The sequence below is a fragment of the Aspergillus multicolor genome, assembly GCF_047715735.1.
Source record: "Aspergillus multicolor strain CBS 133.54 unplaced genomic scaffold BDW74scaffold_5, whole genome shotgun sequence".
Classification (NCBI taxonomy): domain Eukaryota; kingdom Fungi; phylum Ascomycota; class Eurotiomycetes; order Eurotiales; family Aspergillaceae; genus Aspergillus; species Aspergillus multicolor.
In genome coordinates this window covers 1,211,170-1,224,094 of record NW_027395956.1, presented here as the reverse complement: position 1 = coordinate 1,224,094, position 12,925 = coordinate 1,211,170, and the positions used below count along the sequence as shown (strand labels likewise).

At 51.1% G+C, this 12,925-nt stretch overlaps 5 protein-coding genes across 5 annotated transcripts; 3 read left to right on the top strand and 2 right to left on the bottom strand.

The window, feature by feature from the left end:
- Positions 1 to 55: 55 nt before the first annotated feature.
- BDW74DRAFT_148443 (protein arginine methyltransferase RmtB) lies at positions 56 to 2,787 on the top strand. Its single transcript, XM_073723708.1, has 4 exons — positions 56 to 444; positions 576 to 977; positions 1,033 to 1,270; positions 1,326 to 2,787. Exons 1-4 carry the CDS (start codon positions 210 to 212, stop codon positions 2,074 to 2,076), a joined length of 1,626 nt encoding a protein of 541 aa, XP_073586746.1. The 5' UTR covers positions 56 to 209; the 3' UTR covers positions 2,077 to 2,787.
- Positions 2,144 to 3,403, bottom strand: BDW74DRAFT_114929 (uncharacterized protein). Its single transcript, XM_073721875.1, has 2 exons — positions 3,346 to 3,403; positions 2,144 to 3,285 (listed from the first exon to the last, which is right to left on the bottom strand). Exons 1-2 carry the CDS (start codon positions 3,351 to 3,353, stop codon positions 2,211 to 2,213), a joined length of 1,083 nt encoding a protein of 360 aa, XP_073586745.1. The 5' UTR covers positions 3,354 to 3,403; the 3' UTR covers positions 2,144 to 2,210.
- Positions 3,404 to 3,564: 161 nt separating this feature from the next.
- On the top strand, positions 3,565 to 6,683 carry BDW74DRAFT_114921 (AAA family ATPase SEC18). The gene is made up of 4 exons (XM_073721874.1): positions 3,565 to 3,917; positions 3,988 to 4,134; positions 4,191 to 4,506; positions 4,557 to 6,683. The coding sequence occupies exons 1-4, from the start codon at positions 3,802 to 3,804 to the stop codon at positions 6,447 to 6,449; spliced, it is 2,472 nt and encodes an 823-aa protein (XP_073586744.1). The 5' UTR covers positions 3,565 to 3,801; the 3' UTR covers positions 6,450 to 6,683.
- Positions 6,684 to 6,691: 8 nt separating this feature from the next.
- Positions 6,692 to 9,023, top strand: BDW74DRAFT_148440 (uncharacterized protein). Its single transcript, XM_073723707.1, has 3 exons — positions 6,692 to 8,100; positions 8,161 to 8,241; positions 8,304 to 9,023. The coding sequence occupies exons 1-3, from the start codon at positions 6,918 to 6,920 to the stop codon at positions 8,375 to 8,377; spliced, it is 1,338 nt and encodes a 445-aa protein (XP_073586743.1). The 5' UTR covers positions 6,692 to 6,917; the 3' UTR covers positions 8,378 to 9,023.
- A 688-nt stretch (positions 9,024 to 9,711) lies between these two features.
- Positions 9,712 to 11,452, bottom strand: BDW74DRAFT_148434 (KxDL motif-containing protein). Its single transcript, XM_073723706.1, has 4 exons — positions 10,772 to 11,452; positions 10,500 to 10,652; positions 9,886 to 10,280; positions 9,712 to 9,817 (listed from the first exon to the last, which is right to left on the bottom strand). Exons 1-3 carry the CDS (start codon positions 11,077 to 11,079, stop codon positions 10,199 to 10,201), a joined length of 543 nt encoding a protein of 180 aa, XP_073586742.1. The 5' UTR covers positions 11,080 to 11,452; the 3' UTR covers positions 9,712 to 9,817; positions 9,886 to 10,198.
- Between the last annotated feature and the right edge of the window lie 1,473 nt (positions 11,453 to 12,925).

Below are 12,925 nucleotides of genomic sequence, written 5' to 3'. Positions count from 1 at the left end.
AATCAAACAAACCAGCCCACTGGACGGAGGCGGGGCAACCATTTCTAGGAAATTTCTTCCCTTCTGCAGGTCAACGCGTCGGCTGCTTGCTAGACATTGAATTTCTTTTCTAGTGCTTGATTGTATAGCACCATTTGGCTGCAGTCGTCTGTGTTGATCTGGCCCAGCATTCAAAACCGTTTGCTCGAATCCTCCCCGCAATACTCGACATGTCCGCCCCCGCCGCTGAAGAACGCCCGCTCAAGGATGTCGATCGTGACTCCGTTACTTCTGATGATTCAGATGCCACCGATGAGGAGGGATGGGAAGACGTCGAGCCGGATGATGAAACGCAGCCGGTCGTGGGTCTTTTCTCCGACAAAGTCTACCCGGATATTCGATCAATGCTCAAAGAGAGCAAAGATAAATACAACTTCGATCTAAGGAAAATACAGAAGGAGCTTGGTGTGTAGACAATTGATCTGACTCTGGACATTGGAGTGTATATCTCGCCGGTGTGCCTCTGCGGCCTACGCTTGAAAAGAGATATCCTTTGATTGTAGTTTTGCTAACCTCTTCCGTTTTTCGCTCGTTAGATTTGGACTTTTTGGATACTATCAAACTCGTCAACTATATACGCACCTCCGTAAAAGATGGAAATATGTCTCCTGATGTATCCACCAAGGATAAATTCCAGGACGAGGTCTACCTGAAACCTGTCTTGGAGGACGACGCACTCCTATACAGTCTGGATGACATTGAGGACGATGAATCGGGCAATGCCGGTGAATCTCAAGCTGAACGCCAGGTAGTTGAGCTCCAGGGAGAGTTGGAGCGTCTCCAGCTTCAGTTCTCGGAGTATAGACTCGCGGTTCAAAAATCGCTGGAGGAGCAATTGGCAAAGGAAGATGAGAAGCCCTCTAGTCAGGCTGCCGGTCGCGCTGCCACCAAGGCTGAAGAAGTTGATTCTGACTACTTTACTTCATACTCATACAACGGTATGCTGCTCGGCAACTACATCTTCAAGGTTCTGTTTGCTAATATATGGCTTAGGCATCCACGAGTCCATGCTCAAAGACACGATCCGTACTGACTCCTACCGGGATTTCGTCTACGAGAACAAGCACGTTTTCAAGGACAAGGTTGTCCTTGATGTTGGCTGTGGAACCGGAATCCTGTCCATGTTCTGTGCCAAAGCGGGTGCTCGAAAGGTCATCTCCGTCGACAATTCGAACATCATCGATAGGGCGAAAGAAATCGTCTACGAGAACGGTCTTGGTGATGTTATAACGTATGTGCCCAATAATCCGGCCCGTATTGAATCAATAACTAAAGCCCTGTCACAGATGCATCCGTGGCAAGATCGAGGAAGTCACTTTGCCTGTCGAAAAGGTGGACATTATCATTTCCGAGTGGATGGGTTACGGCTTGTTATTCGAAGCTATGTTTGACTCAGTCATCTACGCTCGGGACCGCTACCTTGTTCCAGGGGGTCTCATGGCTCCATCGCACGCTACGCTTCGTATTGCGCCGCTGGCCGATGCAGACTTGGTTCAGTCGCACATCGGGTTCTGGCACAATGTATACGGCTTCAATATGAAGAGTATGCTCACTGGCATCTATGACGAAGCGCTTGTCCGCACCGTGCCGGCATCTGCTATTGCTGGGGAATCCGAAATCTTCCTCACCCTTCCACTGCACACTATCACTGTGGAGGAGTTGTCTTTCTTGAAAGATTTCCAGGTTACCCTGAAAGAAGATGTTGACGCGCTCGACGGTTGGGCTATCTGGTTCGATATCTTCTTCATGCCATCCAATGAATCCAAGCTTCCGCCCAATGCCATCCCATCAGACCTGCAAAAGAAGGGCATCGTATCTTTCACTACCGGTCCAGATGGTAAAGAGACTCACTGGCAGCAAACTATCCTTCTAATTGACCATGGAAAGAAAGATGCGGTTCCGCTAAAGAAAGGCCAGTCAATCAAGGGTAAGGTTGGATATCAGAAGAAGGATGCCAACTCCAGGTCCCTGGATATTACTGTTGAATATGATGCTCAAGTCGGCGAGAAAGGGGATCAGAAGTGGGCGTTGCAATAAGGATGAGCTCCCAATAAAAGTTGTGCTTCCGTTTCTCTCGACATCATTTTTGTTCGTAACAGCTATGAACCACAATGTCGTAGAATTGTAGATATACGGTGCCTGCCCGTACCAACCGTTTTTATGGTATCTGATCATTTCCAGTGTCTTGAGTCAGCTTCTGCCACGCGTCGACGATTATCATGTCTGTCGTTGTCACGATCGCGCCGATGACGATGACTACGATGACGATCGGAGCGTGAGCGAGATCTAGAACAAGAGCGCCGCCGATGTGATCGACTGGACGTCTTATTGCGGGAATGCCCGTGATGCATGGCCGACCTCCGGTCGCTCTTCTCTTGATCAACTCGCCCCGTGTCTGGCGGGTCATCGAGTCTAAAGTCCTCCAGGCTATCCTTCGACTGGGACCGTCTCTTACGATGGTGCGATCGGGACTTCTCTGCAGATTTCATGGCTTCAAGCACTCTGCTCCGTTCTTGATTCCATTTGTTCCGTTGGTCTTCAACCGACTTCAGCTGGCGGATGCCTTTCTTCATAGCCGCTAGAGGATCGTTGAGGTCCAAGCGCGCTTTCTCCCTCTCCTTCCTCAAAGGATCCTCATTGCCCCAGACGTCTTTACTGGGCATTGCTTCGGTATACACACCGCCACCGCGCGAAGACGAGTACCAGGGATCCTTGCTGGGATCTTGACGGAATCCGGCTGCATTGGAGAAACGCATCGTGTATTGATCTTCGTAGCTTTGCTGCTTGTCGGCTGTCTCCTTCATAGCCTCGGGGTTCTTCTCCACACGCTTTGAGGGCTTTTCGTCGGGAAAAAGATTGATGTGTCCATCGCTATCATGGAGCGGCGCGTCGTTGTTTTTTCGAGCATGTATCAGTTCATCCCGTTTCGCCAGCGCAAGCTCCGCGTCTTCTCGAGCAAATCTAATATCGCGATCTGTATCGTTCTCGCCAGCTAGACGCCTACGCTTTCTATGACCTCTTGTATAATCGGCATGGGATTGCCTTTCCGTTCGCGATGTAGGTTCCGGCGGCGGAGGGGTAGGGGGTCGTTCACCGCGGAGTATTTGGATTCTTCGTTCGGCGTCGACTTCTTGCATACGGCGCTCGTCCTCCTCTTCCTGAGCCTTCGCTTGCGCTTCATCCCGTCGGACGCGCGCGATGTTGTCTGGATTGTAGACGTTCCATGACTTCTTACCGAGAAGGTGACTGTCGAGATGACGTATGAGTATTTAGGCTTCGCCGACAAGACGACACGAGGGAACTTACAGAGGCATTCCTAACTATGAGCTACTATATAGCTCGGGCTACGCGACCAGGATGTCGAATCAGCAAACAAATGAGACTACGTCGCGAGATTCAAGCTTTGAGCTCAAGTACGCATGGGGAAGGTCGGCAAATCAGTCTCCGCTCCGTGCCCGCGGTGGCTCAGCACCCTGCCCCATAAAAGCCGCCTCCCGGAGATCAGCTCCACGCCACGTTGCGCTTCTTTCATACTTCCATACATCAACTGCTGTCGCTATTACCTTCAAGTGTCTTTCTGCACATCTTTGTACCTACAGTTACTGCTATACTCTCTGTCGAAGTCTCGCATTTGACCGCTTCTCTTTGTGGAGCTGCCGAGACAAGCTGCGGGCAGCATAGACCTTGGAAAGCTCAGCACATCAGTCAACTCCCCTACTCTCATTGTCGCTAATGGCGCTTTGGTGAGCCCCATAATACACGATGTTTAATCGCAATAACTACTCGAACCCTTTTGGGTCTAATCCTCCTCCCCAAAGGGACGGTTACTCACGGCCCTCGCAAGGCTACCCACCTCAGCACGGAGCTCCTAACGCAGGGTATGAAGATATCCTAGAATCAAATCAATATGCGCCGAATATGCATGGCTAATATCTGTACTCGTTACAGGGGCTACGGGACACCCCCGCCGCAACGACCTGCACCGGGTACTCGCCCCCCGCCGCAAGCTTCAATGGGAGGCAGACCGAGTGAAGGAGGGGCCTGGGCTTTGACGCCGAAGGAGAGTCCGAATAAGGAATGCCAATTTGGAAACCTGTAAGTTGATTAATAGGGCTTCGAGGTGTGACAAACTCTGACTGAACAACTACCAGCGTTGCGCTCTCCGCCCAAGACTTTCCCCGCGCTCAGTTCGGTTACGAAGATATTTTGATCATTGTCAATGGTCTCTACGTATTTACCGCACGAATCCTCGACGAATTTCCCCCGGGATACATTGGACTTTCTAGTATTCAAAGACCATGGGCCAAGGCTGGATTCCGAGACTCCCTGGACGTTCGCATCTATGATCCTTTCCGACAGGGCGGAGAGGCGTACCTCGGTTCTGCGGACATCGAGGTCAAATTTGCTGGAAAGTTACGTCCGGACACTTTGTACGACCAGGATGAGCTTCTTAGTTCTGTGATCAAGGTATGCGTGACTCTTTGGGTTTCAAGTGTCTTTTCCACTGATGTTTCCAGAATTTCAACGGCCAACTCTTCGCACCGGGGCAACCGGTACTAATGGATCATCATGGTGTACCGCTACAGTTGACAGTCAAGACCATCCTTCGTGTTTGTCTAACTTCGGAGAAGGACACCAGCAAGATGCCAGAGTCGGAACCTACAGCTAGGGGCATCCTCACGAAGCACACTTTGATCAACTTCTTCAAGGATTCTCAAAGTGAGATCCAGGTCAAACCAGCGAAGAACAGGCCCGCCGCAAATGCTATCATTCAGCCCGACTTCAACACCGAGAAGATGGGAATTGGTGGTCTTGACTCAGAGTTCCACACAATCTTCCGTCGTGCATTCGCCTCGCGTATCTTCCCACCTGACATCGTGCAAAAGCTTGGTATTCAGCACGTAAAAGGTATCCTGCTGTTTGGACCGCCTGGTACCGGTAAAACATTGCTGGCGCGACAAATCGGAAAGATGCTGAATGCGCGAGAGCCGAAAATTATCAACGGTCCAGAGGTCCTGAACAAGTTCGTCGGGCAGTCAGAAGAGAACATCCGTAAGCTTTTCGCCGATGCAGAACAAGAATATAAGGAGAAGGGCGACGAAAGTGGACTCCATATCATTATCTTCGATGAACTGGATGCTGTATGTAAACAGCGTGGCAGTGGAGCAGGCGGCGGTACCGGAGTCGGCGACAGCGTGGTCAACCAATTACTGTCGAAGATGGATGGTGTTGACCAGCTCAACAACATTCTACTCATTGGTATGACAAACAGGAAAGATATGATCGACGATGCCTTGCTGCGACCTGGTCGTCTGGAAGTTCACGTCGAAATCTCACTTCCTGATGAGGCCGGCCGAGCTCAGATTCTCGGCATCCACACTCAGAATATGAGACAAAGTGAGCTGATGGATCCGAGTGTCAATCTGCCAGAGATAGCGGGTTTGACAAAGAACTACTCGGGTGCTGAGATTGCTGGTCTCGTGAAGGCTGCAACTTCCTTCGCCTTCAACCGTCATATAGACTCGGGTAAAACAGTTAGGGTAAAGGATGACGCCGCTGAGATGAAGGTTAACCACTCCGATTTTATTCATGCTCTTGATGAAATCCAACCGGCCTTTGGTGTGTCCGAAGATGAGATTAAGAGATGCATTGAGCACGACATCATCAACTACTCAGATAAAATTGACAATGTTCTCAATGAAGGAGAAGCATTGGCGAGAGGTCTTGGCCGCCCCGAGCAGACACCTCTGTGGTCCGTCTTGCTTAATGGACCGCCTGGGAGCGGAAAGACCGCTCTGGCAGCCCAGATTGCTCTTGACTCAGGGGCGCCCTTTATAAAAATGGTCTGCCCTGAAGATATTGCCGGTTTCAGCGAGTCCGCTAAGATCCAGCACATCCTCAGGGTTTTCAACGATGCCTACAAAAGTCAGACCAGTGTCGTTGTCGTCGATGATATCGAGACAATCATTGATTATGTGTCGGTTGGGCCCCGGTTCAGCAACAGCGTCCTACAAACGTTGAAAGTTTTGTTCAAAAAACGCCCACCAAAGAACAGAAGACTTCTTATCTTAGCCACTACGAGCGAGCGAGCACTTATGAAGGAGTTGAATATTTACAACTCGTTCAACTCCGACATCGATGTTCCGAATGTCACCAGCCACGAAGAGCTGAAGCATGTTATGGAGAAATCTGAGGTTTTCACGGATGAGCAGATTTCAGAGGCTCTGGAGAGCATCGAGCCTCTTAAGGGAGAAACAGCGTACAGTATCACTTTTGGTGTTGGAATCAAGAAAGTCTTCGATGGTATCGAGCTCGCGAAGAAAACTCCAGACCAGCTGGTGACACAATTTGTGCGCTTTATCAACAGTGCAGTTCAGGAAGGAGGACTGATTTCTAGAACAGCAGTTTAGTGGGAAATGGAAGGTCTTTGAGGATCATTATGGACGTTAATCATGTTATACTCATCCTAACTCTGCCCTATCACAGGATTACACTTAGATACTCTAAACAAGATTTTTCTTTGAGTATTTCTGGCTGTGAGATCCTTTGCTGATTAGACCCCTAGCTGACTATAGACTGAGACAGTGCATGATTATTCTCTTTTAACTTATGAATGAGGTTTCACATTAGTCAATAATTTGCGTGATTTTGCCTTCCTCCAAGTGTTCCGTCATTGTAAGCTGCCCGCACCCTGCCTCCCTACTTCCTAACACATCCCACCTGGCACACCACAAACAGTTTTTGATCTTGTCTGGGTTTCTTCTCTCAGACTCCTAATCCTTTTTTAACTTTTCAACCAAACACTTCCTATTCTCGTCTAGCAGAGCCAACAGATTACTCCAGCCCTCTTTTCTTCCTACTTGAAGCAGTCCGAAGCCATGCCTCCTCCCCAGGCAAACGAAGACCAACACAAGTCTCCGCCCGACATGTCTCATAAGACTGCACCCAAGCAGATCCTCCAAAGAAAGCAGATCTCACAACAGGAGTACGATCTCCGCAAAGAATGGGCTCCTGAAACCGTCAGTGATTACCAGGTACAGCTACAGCCAAAGCCAAAGCAAGGGGAATGGCAATTCCATGATTTTGAAAAGAGTCAATTGCAGCCTCAGCCTCAACGCCATCAACACGCTGCTACCGTCGCAGTCCCAAGTGCAAATGCAAATGCCAACACCAACGCCAACAACAAGGTGCCAGGCCGTGTACCCAACAGACGTTCCGCCCTGTTCGAGGAATGGAAGGCTAAAAGCTTGCGAAGTCCCGAGCAGGTGAAAGAGGCTCGTGCGGTACAGAAGGATAATTGCACTGGAAACAGGAGGATCAATACGTCCGGCGATGTCAGATTGGCACTGGGAGAGCGCTTTGACAAGGCTGGCAGTGGTCCAGCGAGAAATAAGCCTAGGAACAACAGTCGTAGTCAGCAAGCCGGATCGATCGATACCAAGAGCAATGCTGTATCTGGCGGTGCCAGGAAGCCTTTGGTGGAACACACTGCTGAAGCGTCCAATCTTCCAAAGACCGAATCAGCAAGCAAAGTCCCCACTCAGCTGCCCGAGTTGAACAGCACCCAGGATATTACTGCGTCTGGAAATACCGAGAAAGCACTCAAAGAACCGTCGAATGGTACAGCCGATACTGGGATGAAGGCCGAGGCGGCCAAGACAGGTCCTATTCAGCAACCTGAGACTCAGGCTAATGTTAAGGCTCAGACGGAGACCAAATCAGCAGAGAAGGATTCCACTCAGCAGCCTGAGGCCCAAGTTCAGGAAAACTCTCCACCTAAAAGTACCGTAGAGTCCTTAGGAGGCTCATCGAAGGTAGCCGATACTCAGACGAAGATCGAGCCAGCAAATCGAGATCTCTCTCAGAATCCCGAGAAGAACAACACTGAAGATAAGATCACTCGAGATGTTGGACAGACTTTGCCTGGAGAATCCGGAGCCTCACTTGCTGAGTTCTCAGGTGAGACATCTGATTCTCAGACAAAGACCAAGTCGGAGAACGATGGCTGCATGCCGCAGACTGCGGTAACCAAGGTCGAAGACGCTGCCATGTCCAAGGGCACTAGTAGGCATAAGAGGACGAATCCCAAGCGAGCAGTCGTTGCTCAAGCGAAGGTCCTACCATCAAATAGTGGCAGCAAACAACAGCCCGAAGACAACAAGGCCGGTAGTGTCACTGAAGGTAAGTGTGCATCCACATATGCTACCAACACCCAATAGGTAGATAATTAGCGCTAACTTCTATTTCTTCGTCTAGAAGCTCACCCTCGTGGTCCATCCTCCGAGGCAACCAATGTGCCCACAAATGTCCCCATAGTCAAGCCGCGAGCAAGCACTAGTAGAAAGTCAAATAGGAGGGGAAGGCCCAGCAACATCCAACTGGAGGAACCAGAGCGCCATCACTCCCGCGAACGTCAAGCTTCTCAGGCAGAACAGCCTTCCCACGCTCGCCAATCTTCTCGAGGACGTCCAGGCTCACACGAACATCAGGCAACCCATTCTACCAACTTACGCCAGCCCTCCAAAGAGCGTCAGGACTCACATGCGCGTCACCCTTCTCAGTCTCGACAGGTCACCGCGGAACGTCAGCAGCACTTCCGTGAGCGCTCGCGCGAGCAAGTGGCCTATACGGCTCCAAAAGGTACTCAGCTCACTGCGGAAGAACTAAGACGGTCGAGTACAGGAAACATACTTGCCGGCAAGGATAAGGTGTACTTCATGCCTTGCTTCATAGAAGATCCCTGGAGCGGTCTGATTCCCGTTCCGGCGACCCGTCCGCGCGATCTCATGATGCGATTCTGATACGGCTCTCTGATTCCACGTGCTTTATGGTGCCAGGGGCGGTAATTGCGTTAGATTGGATGCGGATTGGTGTATGGATCATGGATCGAGCAGTTCACATGTCACGTTGATAGATTTCATCTGTTACTCCGGTGGCGTACGCCTGCTCAACGGCAGTCATGCCACTAGAAGAGCTTGATGTATTTGCTCTTGAAATATACCTTAGCCAAGCTTGTCTTGCTCGCCTCGGCTTCTTGCTTGAACAGCGCGTTGTCACACGCTTTCTTATGCTAGTCAGCGTAAGGGAATGTCGTCCATAGCAGTATCAACCAACATCTACACTAAAACTTATTTCATCTTATTATCTAATAGTCGCCTACATAATGCCTATAGAACCAAAAGCTGCATCCTGAACACCTTACCTAAAGCATGGCCGCTTTCCTGTTCCGGTATGTAGTCACGTGATGTCTAAACCCCTTGACCCATCCACTCTTCCACCCTTGGTACCTAACGTCCGCAAGTTGGGTATTCTCAGTGCCTGACCAGTCGTGCTATTGCCAGGGCAGCCACTCGCACTATCTGAAATGAGCAGGGTGGGGCGGAGATATGATGCCAACATCTGAAACAGTTCGTGCGTTGAACGACAACAACGGTTTGGTTAGGAATCCGACCTATCTCCTGCCCCTTTGTCTGTACATGGATCTGCAGCGGAGAGCTGTATAGGCTTTTCTAGGAAAGCCTCGGCTTCTCTCGACTCGAATCAGACCTTTGATGACTCGCGTGGCGGAATAGGGCGTGCTGAGACGATGCCTGGTGTTCGGACTTGAGCTGCGTGGTGCTCTCCATACTCCTTCTCAAAACAAGTTACATCACGTGAAAAAGGATCTCAGAGAAGAAGCCAGTGCAAAGCCATGGCTGGGGATGCTACGCGGGGCGTCAAAGCACATGATGCTGTGACCTCATGCTCTACGGAGTAGTGCCACTCTAGACGAGCGAGGTAAGTTACAGGGGGGTTGTGTCAGTTTGAGCTCTAGTGTCAGTTGGCTTATGGCCTACAATCTCCAGGAGACACGAAACGACGCGGCACAACGGGTATATTTGGTCAATTAAGCGCGCTACCAGGGAGACCGAGGGCCTAAATTTACAACGGCAAGATGCAATCAACGAGAAACTGTCCCAACCCAAACCAAGAACCAGCCCAAACCAACCATGAGGAATACAAAACCTGGGATCATCCAATAACCCGGGCTTTCTGGGCCCCTGAGCAAAAAAAGAAAGCCAATTTGTCGTCAATGTCGTTACAAAGTTCATAAATATACCACCCGGAGAGCTGAAGGGAAGAGCCAAAAACAGAACAAGGAAACCCGACTCTATGGGGCTTAATGGTCGTTGAGGGTGTACTTCTTCGATGCTCGTCGGTATTCGTCGGGATGAAGACTTTCGGCCTTCGATTTAAGGGTGCTGCAAATCACGGACCCGTCAGCTTGCTTGAATCACGCCGCGGAAGTGCCAATCCTTCCTCTGCGGGCTCCAGTCACATTGCTAGCGACGAAACCGCCAAGAGTCACCATAGCGGCGGAGCGGATATCCGCTCCCTCTGAGCGGAGCGGAAACTGACGACAGTCGATGGCCTCAAAGGGCACAGAGCATCAGGAACAAGAAATGCGTTGAGAGACTCACTTAACACGCTTCTGGGTCCATTCCAAATCCCGTTTGGTCTCCCGGGCGACTTTGATACCGTCTGCGAAGCTTGTGCGCACGCCTTTCAAACGTCGCTGGGCAAGAGCTTGCAGTTCGAGGAGCTCATGCTGCTTTGCATTGAGTTGACCAGAGCTGTTGATCGACGCCGTTAGCACATCCCGTCAGATCTGTTTTCGTCTGACAAAATTTCGAGCTTGCTCGTCTCAAAGGAGGAGGATGTCGCTCTCTTCGGGCCATGGGAGAGTGCTTACGCTTGCGCCTGCATAGCTAGGCCCTTGTCCAGTGGAGTCGGGTCGAACGCATTTTGCAAACGATCATTGAGAACATCAACAACGTCGACACTCGAGAAGGAGCCCGAGCTCGACTCATAATCGCCGCTGACACTTCCGGTGCTGTAGCTGAATCCGCCAGAAGTACGGCTGCCCGCTGTGGTGCTTGCATCGGAAAGATCTGGGGGAGATCCTGACACCCGGCTAATGGGATAGAGGTTCGCAGGGCCTGGGGCCTTTGAGGGAACATTCATTGGAAGAGCAAGGGATTGGTAGTGATGGGTCGCCATTGTGATAAGATGATGAGGCCTGTCAACGAGGTAGACACCAGAAGGAATACTGTTGGGCGTGAAGGTATGAGAAGGGGTTTCTGTAAAGCAGGCAGTGATGCTGTTCAATGTCTGTGGTCGAGTGGGGCTTGGAAGATGGAAAGGGAAGAGGAAGGGAGAAGGACGACAGCCTGAAAGTTGAGGGCTTTTATAGCCCTCCGCGGGGGCTCTTCCATCCGGCGGAGCCCGTCTCGATGATGGTGACGGGGGCAAGAAAATAAGATGATGAGGGGGTAGATGCGATGGGCAGGTCACTCATTGGGTGAGTGTCTATCACAGCGGCTTTTCTCCCGTACCCCCTCAACCCCCCGTTTCTCTAGTCCGACCAGTTCCCTTCGAGCCCAACCCCCCAATTCCGCCCCTCCCCCGGTTTCTGGTCGCCAATTCGCTCCTCGCCCCGAAATGACCCCGCTCTAGGTGGAAAGACGAGAAGCTAAAAGAGCCAGGTCAATGGTCAGAGACTGGTCCAGCCCTCTCTATCACTCCGCGTTGGGACACAAGCCCGCACACCGGTGGCAAGTCAGTGATTTCGGGCACTGAATTTTTAACGGTGCTTTTTCTCTTCATTTCCATCAGGCTGCAACGGGAATTGGAAATAGGGGACGCATGAGAAAGGTATAAAGCAGGCGTTGTCGACGCGGAATAGGGCACGTCTCTCCGCTCGCAAAATTTATAGAGGCGCCTCGGCCGCCGATGACGACTTCTTTCCTTAAGTCTTTCTATCTCCCTACTCCACGGATGACTTCCTAGCTTTGCTCTCCAACATCGGCAACATCTTTCTTCTCTAAAGCTTCTTTCTTTCTTTCTTTACGTGCGCACCAGGATCACTCCATGCCATTTTCGGGGGGCTGGGTGGCTGGGAGAACTTGAAAGCCGGAGAGGACCCGCGGAGGAGGAGAACGAGAATGAGAGCACATATGACAGCTATAGAGCCGTCCAATAGCGACGCACCGAGTTACCTTGACAGCCGAATGATTGTTCGCATCGGCACTAGCTTGCTTTCCTCTTCTTTTGCAAGTCCGGAATTGGGAGCCTGACACTCTTTTTTCTCGCCGTTGGAATGCACCGTTACTGCAGACAGACGTTGGGCGAGTGGTCGAGGTAGGGTCGTCAAGGAACCTTTAGCCCGTGCTTGTGAGTCCGTGATTTTCGCGCCCATTACTCCGTACCTCCCGATCCGCTCTTCTGTTGCGAATCCATGACAAAATGAAAGTGCATATGCGTGGCTGACGCAATTGCAGGATTTAAAATATGACGAGGCAATATCGGAACATATCAAATGGCACGGCAGTTGGACATCAGTGCATAAATTGAGGCCGGCGGGAGGCCCAAGAGTACGCTGAAAACCTCAGATTTTGGCGCCAGGTCTTGTCTGAGTATTACCACCCCGATACCGAGCGCCTAAAATTGAGCGAGTGGCACGACGCCCAGGAAGGGACCCGGAATCCGTGTAACGGGAGAGCATGATTTTGTCCTGATTATTGAGGAAAAGAGCGTTCGATGAGTTGGCAATTCATCGCTCTGGAAGCCCGCAGCTCGGCGGTTGTTTACCTGCTTGGACCTCGACTTCGGAAAACAGCCTCATCCAACGGGCGTTTTCGAGCGAACTGCGGGAAGACAAACGGGTGCAAGCGCTTTAGACGCGGCCAACCTGGGGGGCTCTGACGGGGAACTCTTTCAGGTGGACCTGCTTCGATCTATTTACAGGAACAGGTAACCTGCCTAATCAGCCGCCAGACAAAGACCGGCGGCGGCACGACGGAGAGAATCTCTTTCTGCTCGCAGGACTCAGGAAGAAAACGGGCAC

Excerpts from the sequence above, each read along its gene's own strand:
- BDW74DRAFT_148443 (XM_073723708.1), top strand. The coding sequence starts at position 210 with ATGTCCGCCCCCGCCGCTGAAGAACGCCCGCTCAAGGATGTCGATCGT. Across the intron at positions 445-575 it reads GAAAATACAGAAGGAGCTTG|ATTTGGACTTTTTGGATACT; the intron begins GTGTGTAGACAA and ends TTCGCTCGTTAG. Across the intron at positions 978-1,032 it reads TACTTCATACTCATACAACG|GCATCCACGAGTCCATGCTC; the intron begins GTATGCTGCTCG and ends TATATGGCTTAG.
- BDW74DRAFT_114921 (XM_073721874.1), top strand. The coding sequence starts at position 3,802 with ATGTTTAATCGCAATAACTACTCGAACCCTTTTGGGTCTAATCCTCCT. Across the intron at positions 4,135-4,190 it reads GAATGCCAATTTGGAAACCT|CGTTGCGCTCTCCGCCCAAG; the intron begins GTAAGTTGATTA and ends AACAACTACCAG. Across the intron at positions 4,507-4,556 it reads TTCTTAGTTCTGTGATCAAG|AATTTCAACGGCCAACTCTT; the intron begins GTATGCGTGACT and ends TGATGTTTCCAG.
- BDW74DRAFT_148440 (XM_073723707.1), top strand. The coding sequence starts at position 6,918 with ATGCCTCCTCCCCAGGCAAACGAAGACCAACACAAGTCTCCGCCCGAC. Across the intron at positions 8,101-8,160 it reads CGCTGCCATGTCCAAGGGCA|CATCAAATAGTGGCAGCAAA; the intron begins CTAGTAGGCATA and ends CGAAGGTCCTAC. Across the intron at positions 8,242-8,303 it reads TAAGTGTGCATCCACATATG|CCTCGTGGTCCATCCTCCGA; the intron begins CTACCAACACCC and ends CTAGAAGCTCAC.
- BDW74DRAFT_148434 (XM_073723706.1), bottom strand. The coding sequence starts at position 11,079 with ATGGCGACCCATCACTACCAATCCCTTGCTCTTCCAATGAATGTTCCC. Across the intron at positions 10,653-10,771 it reads CTAGCTATGCAGGCGCAAGC|CTCTGGTCAACTCAATGCAA; the intron begins GTAAGCACTCTC and ends GTCGATCAACAG. Across the intron at positions 10,281-10,499 it reads TGGACCCAGAAGCGTGTTAA|CACCCTTAAATCGAAGGCCG; the intron begins GTGAGTCTCTCA and ends CGTGATTTGCAG.